The following is a 12,346-nucleotide window of genomic DNA, read 5'->3' as shown; positions in this document are numbered from 1 at the left end:
ACAACAAAAAATGGTGAAAGGTTTAAACTTAACTTGCTTGACAGCAGGATGTTACCTTGTGGCGACATGCCACCATTGGACATAATCCGCTCACGGCGGCACGGACAGTTTACGCAGGCGCACTGCCGGCAGCAGCCGCCCCCAGCCATGGGCCCTTTCCTCCGGCAGCTTGTTTCCCGTAGGGACAGGCTGCCGGGAGCACTTCCTGTCTGGGGAGTATTTAAGCGGTTGCGCGGGCTTTTTAAGCACTTGTTTTGCCATGATGTAAATTAAAGCAGTTGTGTTCCATCAACTCTGGTCTCGACTCCCACGTTTGCCGCGGTATCTCAACACTGGTGACCCCGACGCTCAGGACGAATCCTAAGCTAGCATGGCGGATACAAACGCAGTCACGGTTAAACTACCGGACTTTTGGGAGAACCTGGCCGAGGCCTGGTTCGTTCAAGCCGAGTCCAGATTCCGGCTGAGAAGCATTACAGTCGACGCCATGAAGTACGACTACCTCGTCACCTCTCTCACCTGCGCCACAGTCCCTAAGGTTTGGGCAGCGCTGCAGGATCCACCAGAGGAAGGCAAGTACGAACATCTGAAGGCCGCGCTCCTTAAAAAGTTTCAGGCGTCCTCCTACCAGCACAACTGCCAACTCCTCGACCTTCCAGGCCTTGGTGACGCTTCACCATCAGACCTGCTTTCCCACATGCTGTGCCTCTCGGACGACAAAAAAGCCGGCGCCCTCTTTCGCACACTTTTCATTCGGCAGCTCCCCGCCAGCATCCGCCCGCTCATTGTGGAGTCTGGCTCCATGGACCTGAACAAGATAGCCGAAAAGGCCGACCGGCTGCTCTCCGCGCAGACCGCCCGCGACGTCGCGCCCGACCTCACGGCAACGACCACGCGGTCCCCCCGGCTCACTAGGCCCGACGGCCCTTCCACTCCGGGTCACTGCTACTACCACACCCGTTTTGGCACTAGGGCCCAACGCCGCACGCCACCGTGCACTTTCAAACCCCTCCCCGCACCGGCCCCCACGATAGCCACGGGGCAAAAGGGGCCCTTACTGTAAGTCATCGACGACCGCACCAACTGCCGATTCCTGTGCGACACAGGAGCCCAGCACAGCATCACCCCCGCCTCCGCCCTCGAAATCCAACGCGGTGCACGGGGTGTTACGCTGGCTGCAGCCAATGGCTCTGACATCCGCACATACGGCACCCGCATGGTCACGCGCGACCTCGCAGGCCGCCGCTAACGCTGGGAGTTCCTCACAGCTAAGGTCCTCGGCCCACTCATCGGCGCCGACTTCCTACGCACCCACGGCCTCCTTGTCGACATTCCGAGGCACCGCCTCGTCAACATCAACACTATGGCCCCCATCCCTGGCGCAGTCACCCCGGCCCGTTCGGCTGGCCTGACGACCTACCTGCCTCGCCAGAGCCACGGACGACTACTCGGCACTACTAGCCGAGTTTCCCGCCCTCACTAACCCGACCTTTTCGGCCAAAGCCGCCAAACACGGTGTGGAGCACTATATCCCCACCACTGGCCCCCCGGTCGCTGCCCACGCCCGCAGACTCGACCCGGCCAAGCTGGAAATCGCGCGGGCCGAGTTCACCACCATGGAGCAACTTGGCATCATCCGCCGCTCCAGCAGCCCTTGGGCCTCGCCCATCCACATCGCCCCCAAGCCTGGCGGAGGCTGGCGCCCCTGCGGGAACTACCGCCGCCTCAACGATGCCACCACCCCCGACCGATACCCGGTGCCGCACATCCAGGACTTCTCGGCCCGATTGGCCGGACGAACCGTCTTCTCCAAGGTCGACCTGGTGCGCGGTTACCACCAAGTCCCCGTACACCCCGCGGACATCCCCAAAACAGCCGTCATCACCCCATTCGGCCTGTTCGAGTTCCTGAGGATGCCCTTCGGCCTCAAGAATGCAGCCCAGGCTTTTCAGCGCCTTATGGACTCAGTCCTCCGGGACCTGAACTTTCTATTCGTCTATCTAGACGACATTCTCGTGGCCAGCTCCTCCAAACAGGAACACCTCGAACACCTTCGCATCCTGTTCGGGCGCTTAGCCCAACACGGGCTTATCCTCAGCCCGGCGAAGTGCCAATTCAGCCTAGCCGAGATAGATTTTCTCGGCCACCACATCACTCCTGTTGGGGCCATCCCCCTGCCCAACAAGGTGCAGGCCGTCCAGCAATTCCCCCGCCCTAAAACCATCAAGGGCCTCCAGGAGTTCCTCGGGATGGTGAACTTTTACAACAGGTTCATCCCCAGAGCTGCAGCCCTCATGAAGCCCCTATACGATTCCCTCCGAGGTAAATCCGGCAAGATGGCCATAGCCTGGACCACTGACACGTCAGCCGCCTTAGACGCCACCAAAAACGCGCTCGCCGACGCCACCCTGCTCGCGCACCCGAGGGCGGATGCCCGGGTCGCGCTCACCACCGACGCCTCCGACCATGCGGTCGGAGCCGTGTTCGAGCAGTGGGTCAATGGCGCGTGGCAGCCACTTGCCTTCTACAGCCGCCAACTGCGCCCCCCCCCGGGAGGTCAAATACTCTACTTTCGACCGCGAGCTCCTCGATTTCAGGTTCCTCCTGGAGGGCCGCCCCTTTACCGCGTACGTGGACCACAAGCCGCTCACATATGCGATGGCCAAGAACACCGACCCCTGGTCCGCTAGGCAGCAACGCCAGCTCGCGGCCGTGTCCGAGTTTACCACGGACATCCAGCACGTCTCCGGTAGAGACAACGTTGTCGCCGACTGCCTTTCCCGTCCTGCCATCTGCGCGAATCACCTAGCGGTCAACTACGTGCAACTAGCAGCGGCCCAGCTCACGGACCCAGACCTCCTCTCGGCGGCTACCAGCCTGCCAGGGCTACGCCTAGCCAAGGTCGCGCACGGGCCCGAAGCCACGGCAGTCATTTGTGACGTCTCACTCGGCCAACCCAGGCCAGTCGTCCCTGCAACCTGGCGCCGCCGCATCTTCGACGCGCTCCACAGGCTCTCCCATCCGGGTTCCCGCGCATCCGTTAAACTCCTCTCCCAGCGCTTCGTCTGGCGCGGCCTCAGCAAAGATGTTCGGACTTGGGCCAACTCCTGCCTCGCCTGCCAACGGGCTAAGGTGCAGCTGCACACAAAAGCACCCCTGGGAGACTTCGAGGTACCCAGCCGCCGCTTCGACCACGTACACGTCGACAGTCGGTCCTCTGCCGTCATCGCAAGGCCAAACTTATCTTCTCACGATGGTCGACCACTACACACGCTGGCCTGAGGCAGTGCCGCTGACCTCCACCACCACAGCCGACATCGCCAGGGCGTTAGTTAACACCTGGGTCGCGAGGTTCGGCGTACCGGCCGACATAACCTCCGACAGGGGCGCCCAGTTCACCTCCGAACTCTGGACGGCCACAGCACGCAACCTCGGGGTGACGCTCCACCGAACCACGGCGTACCACCCACAGGCCAATGGGCTGTGTGAACGCTTCCACAGGTCACTCAAGGCCTCACTTCGCGCCAGCCTGCAGGACAGTACCTGGACTGACCGCCTACCGTGGGTGCTACTAGGCCTACGGACCGCGGTCAAGGAAGACCTCCAGTCCTCAGCAGCGGAGTTAGTCTACGGACAACCGCTGCACGTACCAGGCGAATTCCTTCCAGAGGCTACCACGCCTTGGTCGGCCGAACAGCAGCGGCTCAACTCTCTCTTCCGCTCAACAGTTCGCCCCACTTCCGGTCAACCGACACGGCGAACTCGCACCTTACGTCCCGCCAAACTTACAGCAGGCACGCTTCGTCTTCGTGCGACACGACACACACTGCGGACCCCTGCGACCCCCGTACGAGGTACTACAAACCGGGGACAAGGTCTTCAAGCTGCGACTCGGCGACAGGGTCGAAACGGTCTCCATCGACCGACTTAAACCAGCACACACAGAACCAGGGGAACAGGTCCCCGTGGCCCGACCTCCAACTAGAGGCCGTCCTGCCAGCAAGCTAGCACAGCCGGCGGCGAATCGCCCGGCCCCACCAACTAGACTGGCGGCCACTCAGAGCCGCTCCGGCAGAACCATTAGACCACCGTCACGACTCGTCTACTCCTCCTAAGCGGATTCTGGGGGGGGGGGGGGGGAGCTCTGTGGCGACATGCCACCATTGGACATAATCCGCTCACGGCGGCACGGACAGTTTACGCAGGCGCACTGCCGGCAGCAGCCGCCCCCAGCCGTGGGCCCTTTCCTCCGGCAGCTTGTTTCCCGTAGGGGCAGGCTGCCGGGAGCACTTCCTGTCTGGGGAGTATTTAAGTGGTTGCGCGGGCTTTTTAAGCACTTGTTTTGCCATGATGTAAATTAAAGCAGTTGTGTTCCATCAACTCTGGTCTCGACTCCCACGTTTGACGCGGTATCTCAACAACCTCATATTTACTCTATTTCACATTGGTGTGATTATATTTAAACACGATATTCAATTTAATTTATTTGAGGATTTATTCCAGGGATGCCTGCTGGCTGTCCTGCTGCAGGCTCTTCTACAGCTTGCCTGCTCACCACTGGCTTCTGCCCAGCCCCTTCAGCTCCCCATACCTCTGGCACCCACTCTTGCTGCCTTGGCTCAGGCCATGATTCGTATTTGGGAGCGCCGTTTCATTAATATGCCATCTGACCACATCACTATTCACTTTTTTTCTGCTTGCTTCCATGTTTCTTGGGTGCTCAGACCGCGATTAACAGATTACAATGGAATTTCTGAGGGTTGAGTAAGGGGCTGTCATGCAACTTTTGGTAAATGCTCGGAGCACTGCTGATATACTTAAGATTTCCCTTATCAAAATCCTGCACAACAATTTCTATTTAATATAAAAATATTGACCTTCCTCATCAAGCAACATCCAGACACTTTACCTCAGAACAAGGCTCTACATGACAGTCCTTAATCGAGCAGTGCCCATCGTCTAACCAGAATGGACAGGGTCTCTTCAAATTAACCTATTAAAAAAAAGGTATACATAGTAATTTAATCAGCCTACATCTGAACATTTATATTTAAATATACTACATAGGATTACACAGGATAAACAGCATAGAAACAGGCCGTTCGGCCCAACCAGTCCATGCCGGCATTGATGCTCCACTCGAGCCTCCTCCAGTCTTTCCTCATCTAACTCGATCAGCATAACCCTTTATACCCTTCTCCCTCAAATGCTTGTCTAGCCTCCCCTTAAATGCATCTATACTTTTTACTTCAACCACTCCCTGTGGTAGCAAGTTCCATATTCTCACCACCCTCTGGGTAAAGAAGTTTCTTCTGAATTCCCTATTGGATTTCTTGGTGACTATCTTCTATTGATGGCCTCTAGTTATGCTCTTCCCCACAAGTGGAAACATTCTCTCTGTATCCACTATCAAAACCTTTCATAATTTTAAAGACCTCTATTAGGTCACCCCTCAGCCTTCTTTGGGGCCCCCCCCCCAAAAGAAAAGAGAGAGACCCAGCTGGTTCATCCTTTCCTGAGATGTATGCCCACATTTCTAGTATCATCCTTGTAAATCTTCTCAGCACCCTCTCTAATGCCTCTATATCCTTTATAATATGGCGACCAGAACTGTACGCAGTACTTACAAGTGTGGTCTAACCAAGGTTCAATACAGGTTTAACATAACTTCCCTACTTTTCAATTCTATCTCTAGAAATAAACCCTTGTGCTTGGTTTGCTTTTTTTAATGACCTTGCTAACCTGTGTTGCTACTTTGTGATTTGTACTCCGAGATCCCTTTGTTCCTCTACCCCACCTAGACTCGCACCCTCCAAGTAATAAGTGACCTCCCTATTCTTCCTACCAAAATGTTATACCTCACATTTAACTGTGTTGTACTTCATTTGCCAATTATGTGCCCATTCTGCAAGTTTATTAATGTTCTCCTGTAATTTGTTGCAGTCCTCCTCAGTATTGACTATCCCGCCCAATTTGGTGTCATCCGCAAATTTAGAAATTGTGTTTTTAATTCCAAAGTCTAAATAGTTAATGTAAATTGTGAACAACAGTGGTCCCAGCACTGATCCTTGTGGAACACCACTACCCACCTTCTGCCACTGTGAATAGCTACCCTTTATCCCTACTCTCCGCTTTCTGTCTTGAAGCCAGCTAACTATCCATTCTGCTACTTGTCCCCTGACTCTGCATTCCCTGACCTTGTTCATCAGTATGTTATGTGGTACCTTATCGAAGGCCTTTTGAAAATCTAGATAAATTACATCTACTGCATTACCATTGTCTACACTCGGTTACCTCTTCAAAAAATCCATTGAGGTTGGTCACGCAAGACTTTCCCTTTTGAAATCCATGCCGACTATTCCTTATTGTATTTTTGGTTTCCAGATGCCAGCATTGGACAATGTAGGAAAATTTACAGGGCTCTGGGGAAAGAACAGGGCAGTGTGACTAATTGAACAGCTCTTTCAAAGAGCCGGCACGGGCACCATGGGTCTAATGGCCTCCTTCTGTGCTGTATGATTCTATGTCCTGAGACCAACTATGCAAATCATATAGTTTCATTTTAACCCAACTGTATTATAGACAGAATACACCATGACTCACCTACTCAGATTTTTACAGCAAAACAAAACCAGGTTTCCACTGAATGCATCGGTAACTATAATCTACCACAGGGAATTTGACAGGGTTTACACTTGAGCAGACCAGTGGCAAATGATGTTCAATACAGACAGATGAAGAAAAAGCATGTGGAAATAGGAGGCATATGTACACCACATGTAGGACAGACATTTTTAATTCATATTTTAGTTGTAGTCTGAAAAAATTACCCCATTCTGCCAGTGGCATCATAGATATCAGCCATCTCAGGCAAACTTCCATCAGACCGATCGTAATTTACTCCAACCTAGTGGCCACCCATCAATAATCTGAAACCATGCCGACAGCAGTAGACTATTCCCAGTACTAGCCAGTCATGAAGAAACCATTCGATCAATGCACACACGACATCTTGTAGTCACAGAATACTGCTTCAAATCGTACATGAAACACATTTAACTCCGAATGAAAAAGAATCCTTATTTTATCAAGTCCACACATCAAGACGATGAACCAGTCAGTTTTACCCAGAGTGGTAAGTAGAGTAAAAGAATCCCCCCCACCCATAAATAAACTCATCTTGGATCCGTTGTCATGAGAACTTCCAACAGAACTCAGCTACAATTAAACTTCAGTTTAATACAAAGCAGCATACAAAACCAACATGCATTTCAAAGTACCTTATGCAAAACATTATATACAGTTAAAAGTTAAGCAAGATAAGGATCTTACTTTGTAATATCTGAAGTAGTCCCTTTCTAGCAATTTTTGTAACTTAGGGAAGATCTTGTAGCTGTTGAAATCATCAATACTTTCTATGTCACAGAAGCAGTCATCCAAGACACCGGTCAACTATAAAAGATCAAATTTTATTTTCATGCATATAAATTTAAGATACACTTTTAATAAAATTATGTAATTGGTTTATAGATTAAAAACTGTAAATGCTGGAAATACACAAGAGCCATCTTAAAAAAACATTTCCGGTGCAGACTTTGAAACAGACTGAAAAACAGCCAACCAAAACAAAAACGGGGAGAGAAAAAGAGTCAGATAAGCTACTATAAAGAAGTTATTGGGTTTAATTCACAACCTGACTGAGACCACATACAGTAGACCATCCAGCACTATACAGTAGACCATCCAGCACTATACAGTAGACCATCCAGCACTATACAGTAGACCATCCAGCACTATACAGTAGACCATCCAGCACTATACAGCAATCAGCTACTTTTAATAAAGGCTGAGGAAGTGCTGGACGGTATACAAAACATGACCTCAATCTGGTTGTGAAATGGCATTAGAAAAAAAGGCAAATGAAACTCCCAAATGAAAGGCAACAAAATGGCATGTGAAGCAAAGAAGCTGGCAGGAAAGAAATAAAGTTGCTATCGTAAATTTTCAGAGCACGAGTGGCCAGGAGGAAGAGAAGTTAATGCTGAGCTTGGTTGCAGCAGTCTAGGAAGTTAAAGACAAAAATGGGAGGGAGGTGAAGCTGAAGTGATGAAACACAGAGAAATAGGGATCCTGGTTGCAGAGTGGAGATGTTCAGCAAAGCAGCCACTAAGCTGTGTTTGGTGTCCGTGAGCAGTAAATACAATACCACATTGAAGGAAGTATATGTAAATGACTGTCTCACAGATATGCTTTGAGCCCCAGACAAGAGTGTAGGAGGAAGTGAATGGACAGGTGCTGTGTCTACCCAATTGGGAGAAAAGACGTGGATGTAAAAGTGACAAGGGTAAACAAGGAGGACATGGTTACAATGGTCCCTCTGGAAAGCAGACAGAACAGGGAGGGAAAGATGTATTTGGTTCCAAGATGGTGTAGGTGGCAGAGGATGACCAAAAGGCTGTAAAGACTAATGGGATGGAGGACGAGAACAATAGGGACCCTTGTGTCACTGGAAGGGTAGAGACACCACAATACGGTCAAGATCCTCAATGTTTCTTCCCATCCTTCTTTCTGTAGTGACTCATTATTTAATCCCACTAGTTGCTGCATCTGCCAGATTATCTTCCACCATTTTTGGTGTGACTCCAGCACTGAGCATATCTTCCTCTCCCTGGAGGGACCATCATCTCTGTGATACTCTTCTCAATTGCTCCCACTTGCAGTTGCCAAACCACTTCATTCTTTTACATTCTATATAGAATTGCTAATCCATTCACAATTAAAATAAAAAACACGGACCCATGCATAAAAGGTTCACGAGTTATCAATTTATAACTGTCATTGTGCTAACAGTTAATCACTCTCAAATGTCACTGAATGGCAGAAGATTCAAGAAGTGTTTTGTTGTTTTTGTTCAAACTGATTTAGGGATTAATAATTGACTAAATTGGAACAGGCCAAGATCTTTATTTGAAATTTCGGAACAAAAAAGTTCGTGGCCCTGAATTTGCGGTCGGCAGCGCAACTAAGGAGCACATCGCCAACATCCGTAGGAAATCCGCACTTCCCTCGTGCAAACTTTCAAGAGCTTGCTTTCAAAAGCTGCAGAGCTGCGTGCAGCGTAGTGCCCCATGGAGCCCAGGAGCACACTGTTGTGCGTATCCGAACCCGAGATCACGTGGGGTAGTGCTCCTTTCACTTCCTGACTCTTAGCCAATCAGGAAACAAGAGATTGTTGATTTGTATGATTTATAGAAGACAAGGCATTCTTTAAAAAGCACAGACCCAAGCTTCATGGCAGTACAAACTACGAGCTGACATAAGTACATCACATCTACATTTATAGTATCAGCTGAAGTAAACTGCTCAAGTTTGACAGCAACTGAAATCTTCAAATCAAAAAATAATGGGGCAATATTTATTTTAACATTCTGATAAACTTTGTCTCTCCTTTATACAGATAATACTTGACTCCAAAGTGGAATCTAACAATAATAGGCTGTAATTATAAATACATTCTGTAACTGCAATCTTCTCATGATAACAATCGGTCATTGTAAATCTCTCATTAGAACAAAGTATGTTTATTCAAAATTCACATACACATACTGGCAATACAAGTCTCATTACTTTACACTGGTGATTATTCACTTTTCATTTAAAAAAGTTACAAACCACTCATTTAATGCTTACAAACACTTCATTCTGATAACCTCTTTTAAAAAATAAAAAAAAACTCTCCGAGTACGCCATCATACCGACCGCAAATTCAGGGCCAATGAATCAGAACTAAGATGCGCCAGTTCAGATGAAACTAGCAAGTCCCTGATTGCCCAGCATACTGAAAAATCATAAATTCACTGCAGCAACAAATTCAATTTCTAGAACCACATTAGGGAGGTGGCCAAGTGCTCAAGGTTTCTTATGTAAGGCAGATTTCAGCCAGGCCAACAGGTAGACCAACTTTATGTTTGGAGGTGGGGGTCAGGGGAAGGAAGACAATGGATCGAAAAACTGACATGCTCTTCATCTCACTAGAATCACACATCCTAGCAAATAACTTCACAGCAGCACTGGATAGTTGTGGAGCAGTCCACATTCAAGTTCATCCCACTATAGGGAAGATGTGTGGGGTGATTAACCTGCAAGGTAAGAAAGGGTGAAAAAAGCAGTTGCGCTACAAAAGGTATATTTTAAATAAGAATCAAATTAGGTTCTTTTTATAAAAAATATGTGTTGAAATAGAATTCACCATCTCTGTAATCACAGAATTACAGGCACAAATACTCAAGCAAAAAATTTGTGCCAAACAAAAATAGAAAGCTCTTGAATTCCACTGCAGGCCAGACAGCTACCAGATCTTTACTAGAACTCATGAGTTAATACACCAATGCAGTGCACTATTCATTTACAGGGTAATCTGTACATTTTACTTGTACTTAATATTTTTACACTTCAAAATTTAGCAACATAGGAGGACGATATAACTTTGTCAGAAGTCCTATACTATGAAGAGTAGGGGATTCTCCCCGGTGTCCTGGCCAATATTTATCACTCAATCAACATCACTAAAACAGTTTATCTGGTCATTATCTTATTGCTGTTTGTAGGAGCTTGCTGTGTGCAAATTGGCTGCCATGTTTCCTACATTACAACAGTGTCTACACTTCAAAAAGTACTTCATTGGTTATAAAGCGCTTTGGGACGTCTGGTGGTCATAAAAGGCGCTATATAAATGCAAGTCTTTCTTTTTAGTTACCCTTATGGATGATATACAGGCCATGCATTTAAAATACATGTTTTTCCAATAGATGGCAAGCTACAAAATGCAATGCATGTCAAATCTACTGTCCCCCTACTTATCACATTCCATCTATACAAGCTTCTTACATTAGAGTTCTTTTGACAAATCCCAAAATATATTTTTCAGTGATTGGCGATGGCTCCTCTGATTCAGAAGTTAGATAAATTATCAAAGCTACATTTGTTTTTAAAGTTATCAAGCAGAACAACTTTATGGTATGAAAAATACAAAAGAAGCTTCCTGACTATGTACCACTTCATTAATACTGTATTATAAAACTAAACTGGAAGCTTCTTACTCCCTTGTGATGCAACAACTCAAGTGATAACTAACGTATGAAGCGCATCTTCACTGCTCCCAACACCAGACATTTTAATCAAGACAGATCCTGCACTTTGAACTGCTTCAGTTAAATGAAAAGCAATTGAAGATTGCAAAACTAATTTAAAATCGTGAAATTTAGTAAAACTCTGGCCAGTCCAAAAAAAGGCCCATTTTTCAACGTTAATAAAATTGTAGTTTTTTTGAAATTAGGCTATTCTGCATAAACAAGAAAGGGAAAAACTACACACAGGTCCATTATAAAAGCACTGAAGTATTAGGGGCAACTAAGTCAGCAGCATTCAGAGTTTTCAAACCCTTGGAAATTTCCTTGCTCATCCTATCGCCAAGAAGGGTGCTCCCTTTTACCATTCCACTACCACCTTACTTTTTTCCAATTCAGTCATGGGATGTGGGCGTCACTGGCAAGGCCATGATTTATTGCCCATCCCTAACTGCCCTCGAGAAGGTGGTGGTAAGCTACCTTCTTGAACCGCTGCAGTCCGTGTGGTGAAGATACTCCCACAGTGCTGTTAGGGAGGGAGTTCCAGGATTTTGACCCAGCGATGATGAAGGAACGGCAATATGTTTCCAAGTCAGGATGGTGTATGACTTGGAGGGGAACTTGGAGGTGATGGCGTTCCCATGCACCTGCTGCCCTTGTCCTTCTAGGTGGTAGAGGTCACGGATTTGGGAGGTGCTGTCGAAGAAGCCTTGGCGAGTTGCTGCAGTGCATCTTGTAGATGGTACACACTGCAGCCACGGTGCGTGCCTGTGGTGGAGGGAATGAATGTTTAAGATGGTGGATGGGTACCAATCAAGCGAGCTGCTTTGTCCTGGATGGTGTCGAGCTTCTTGAGTGTTGCTGGAGTTGCATTCATCCAGGCAAGTGGAGAGCATTCCATCACACTCCTGACTTGTGCCTTGTAGATGGTGGAAAGGTTCTGGGGAGTCAGGAGGTGAGTCACTCACTGCAGAATACCTAGCCTCTGATCTGCTCTTGTTGCCACAATATTTATGTGGCTGGTCCAGCTAAGTTTCTGATCAATGGTGACCACCAGGATGTTGATGGTGGGGGAATTCAGAGACGATAATGCTGCTGAATATCATGGGGAGGTGATTAGACGCTCTCTTGTTGGAGATGGTTATTGTCTGGCACTTGTGTGGCGCAAACGTTACTTGCCACTTATCAGCCCAAGCCTGAAATGTTGTCCAGGTCTTACT

The 12,346-nt window shown here is 48.3% G+C and overlaps 1 protein-coding gene across 5 annotated transcripts in view; it reads right to left on the bottom strand.

Moving 5' to 3' along the window:
* ero1b (endoplasmic reticulum oxidoreductase 1 beta) overlaps positions 1 to 12,346 on the bottom strand; it is a 275,013-nt gene that overhangs the window by 210,854 nt on the left and 51,813 nt on the right. For all 5 annotated transcript variants that reach the window (XM_085996681.1, XM_085996682.1, XM_085996679.1 and 2 more), the window contains exons 2-3: positions 7,333 to 7,452; positions 4,910 to 4,993 (exon numbers count right to left, since the gene is read on the bottom strand). In XM_085996681.1, the coding sequence (XP_085852807.1) occupies positions 4,910 to 4,993; positions 7,333 to 7,452 (204 nt within the window). The remainder of the gene's footprint in view (positions 1 to 4,909; positions 4,994 to 7,332; positions 7,453 to 12,346) is intronic.

The sequence above is a fragment of the Somniosus microcephalus genome, chromosome 9, assembly GCF_052327205.1.
Source record: "Somniosus microcephalus isolate GS21.2 chromosome 9, FLI_Smic_1.0, whole genome shotgun sequence".
In the NCBI taxonomy this organism is placed as follows: domain Eukaryota; kingdom Metazoa; phylum Chordata; class Chondrichthyes; order Squaliformes; family Somniosidae; genus Somniosus; species Somniosus microcephalus.
Note: the sequence above shows the minus strand (reverse complement) of the source record. Positions and strands in the feature narration are given on the sequence as shown.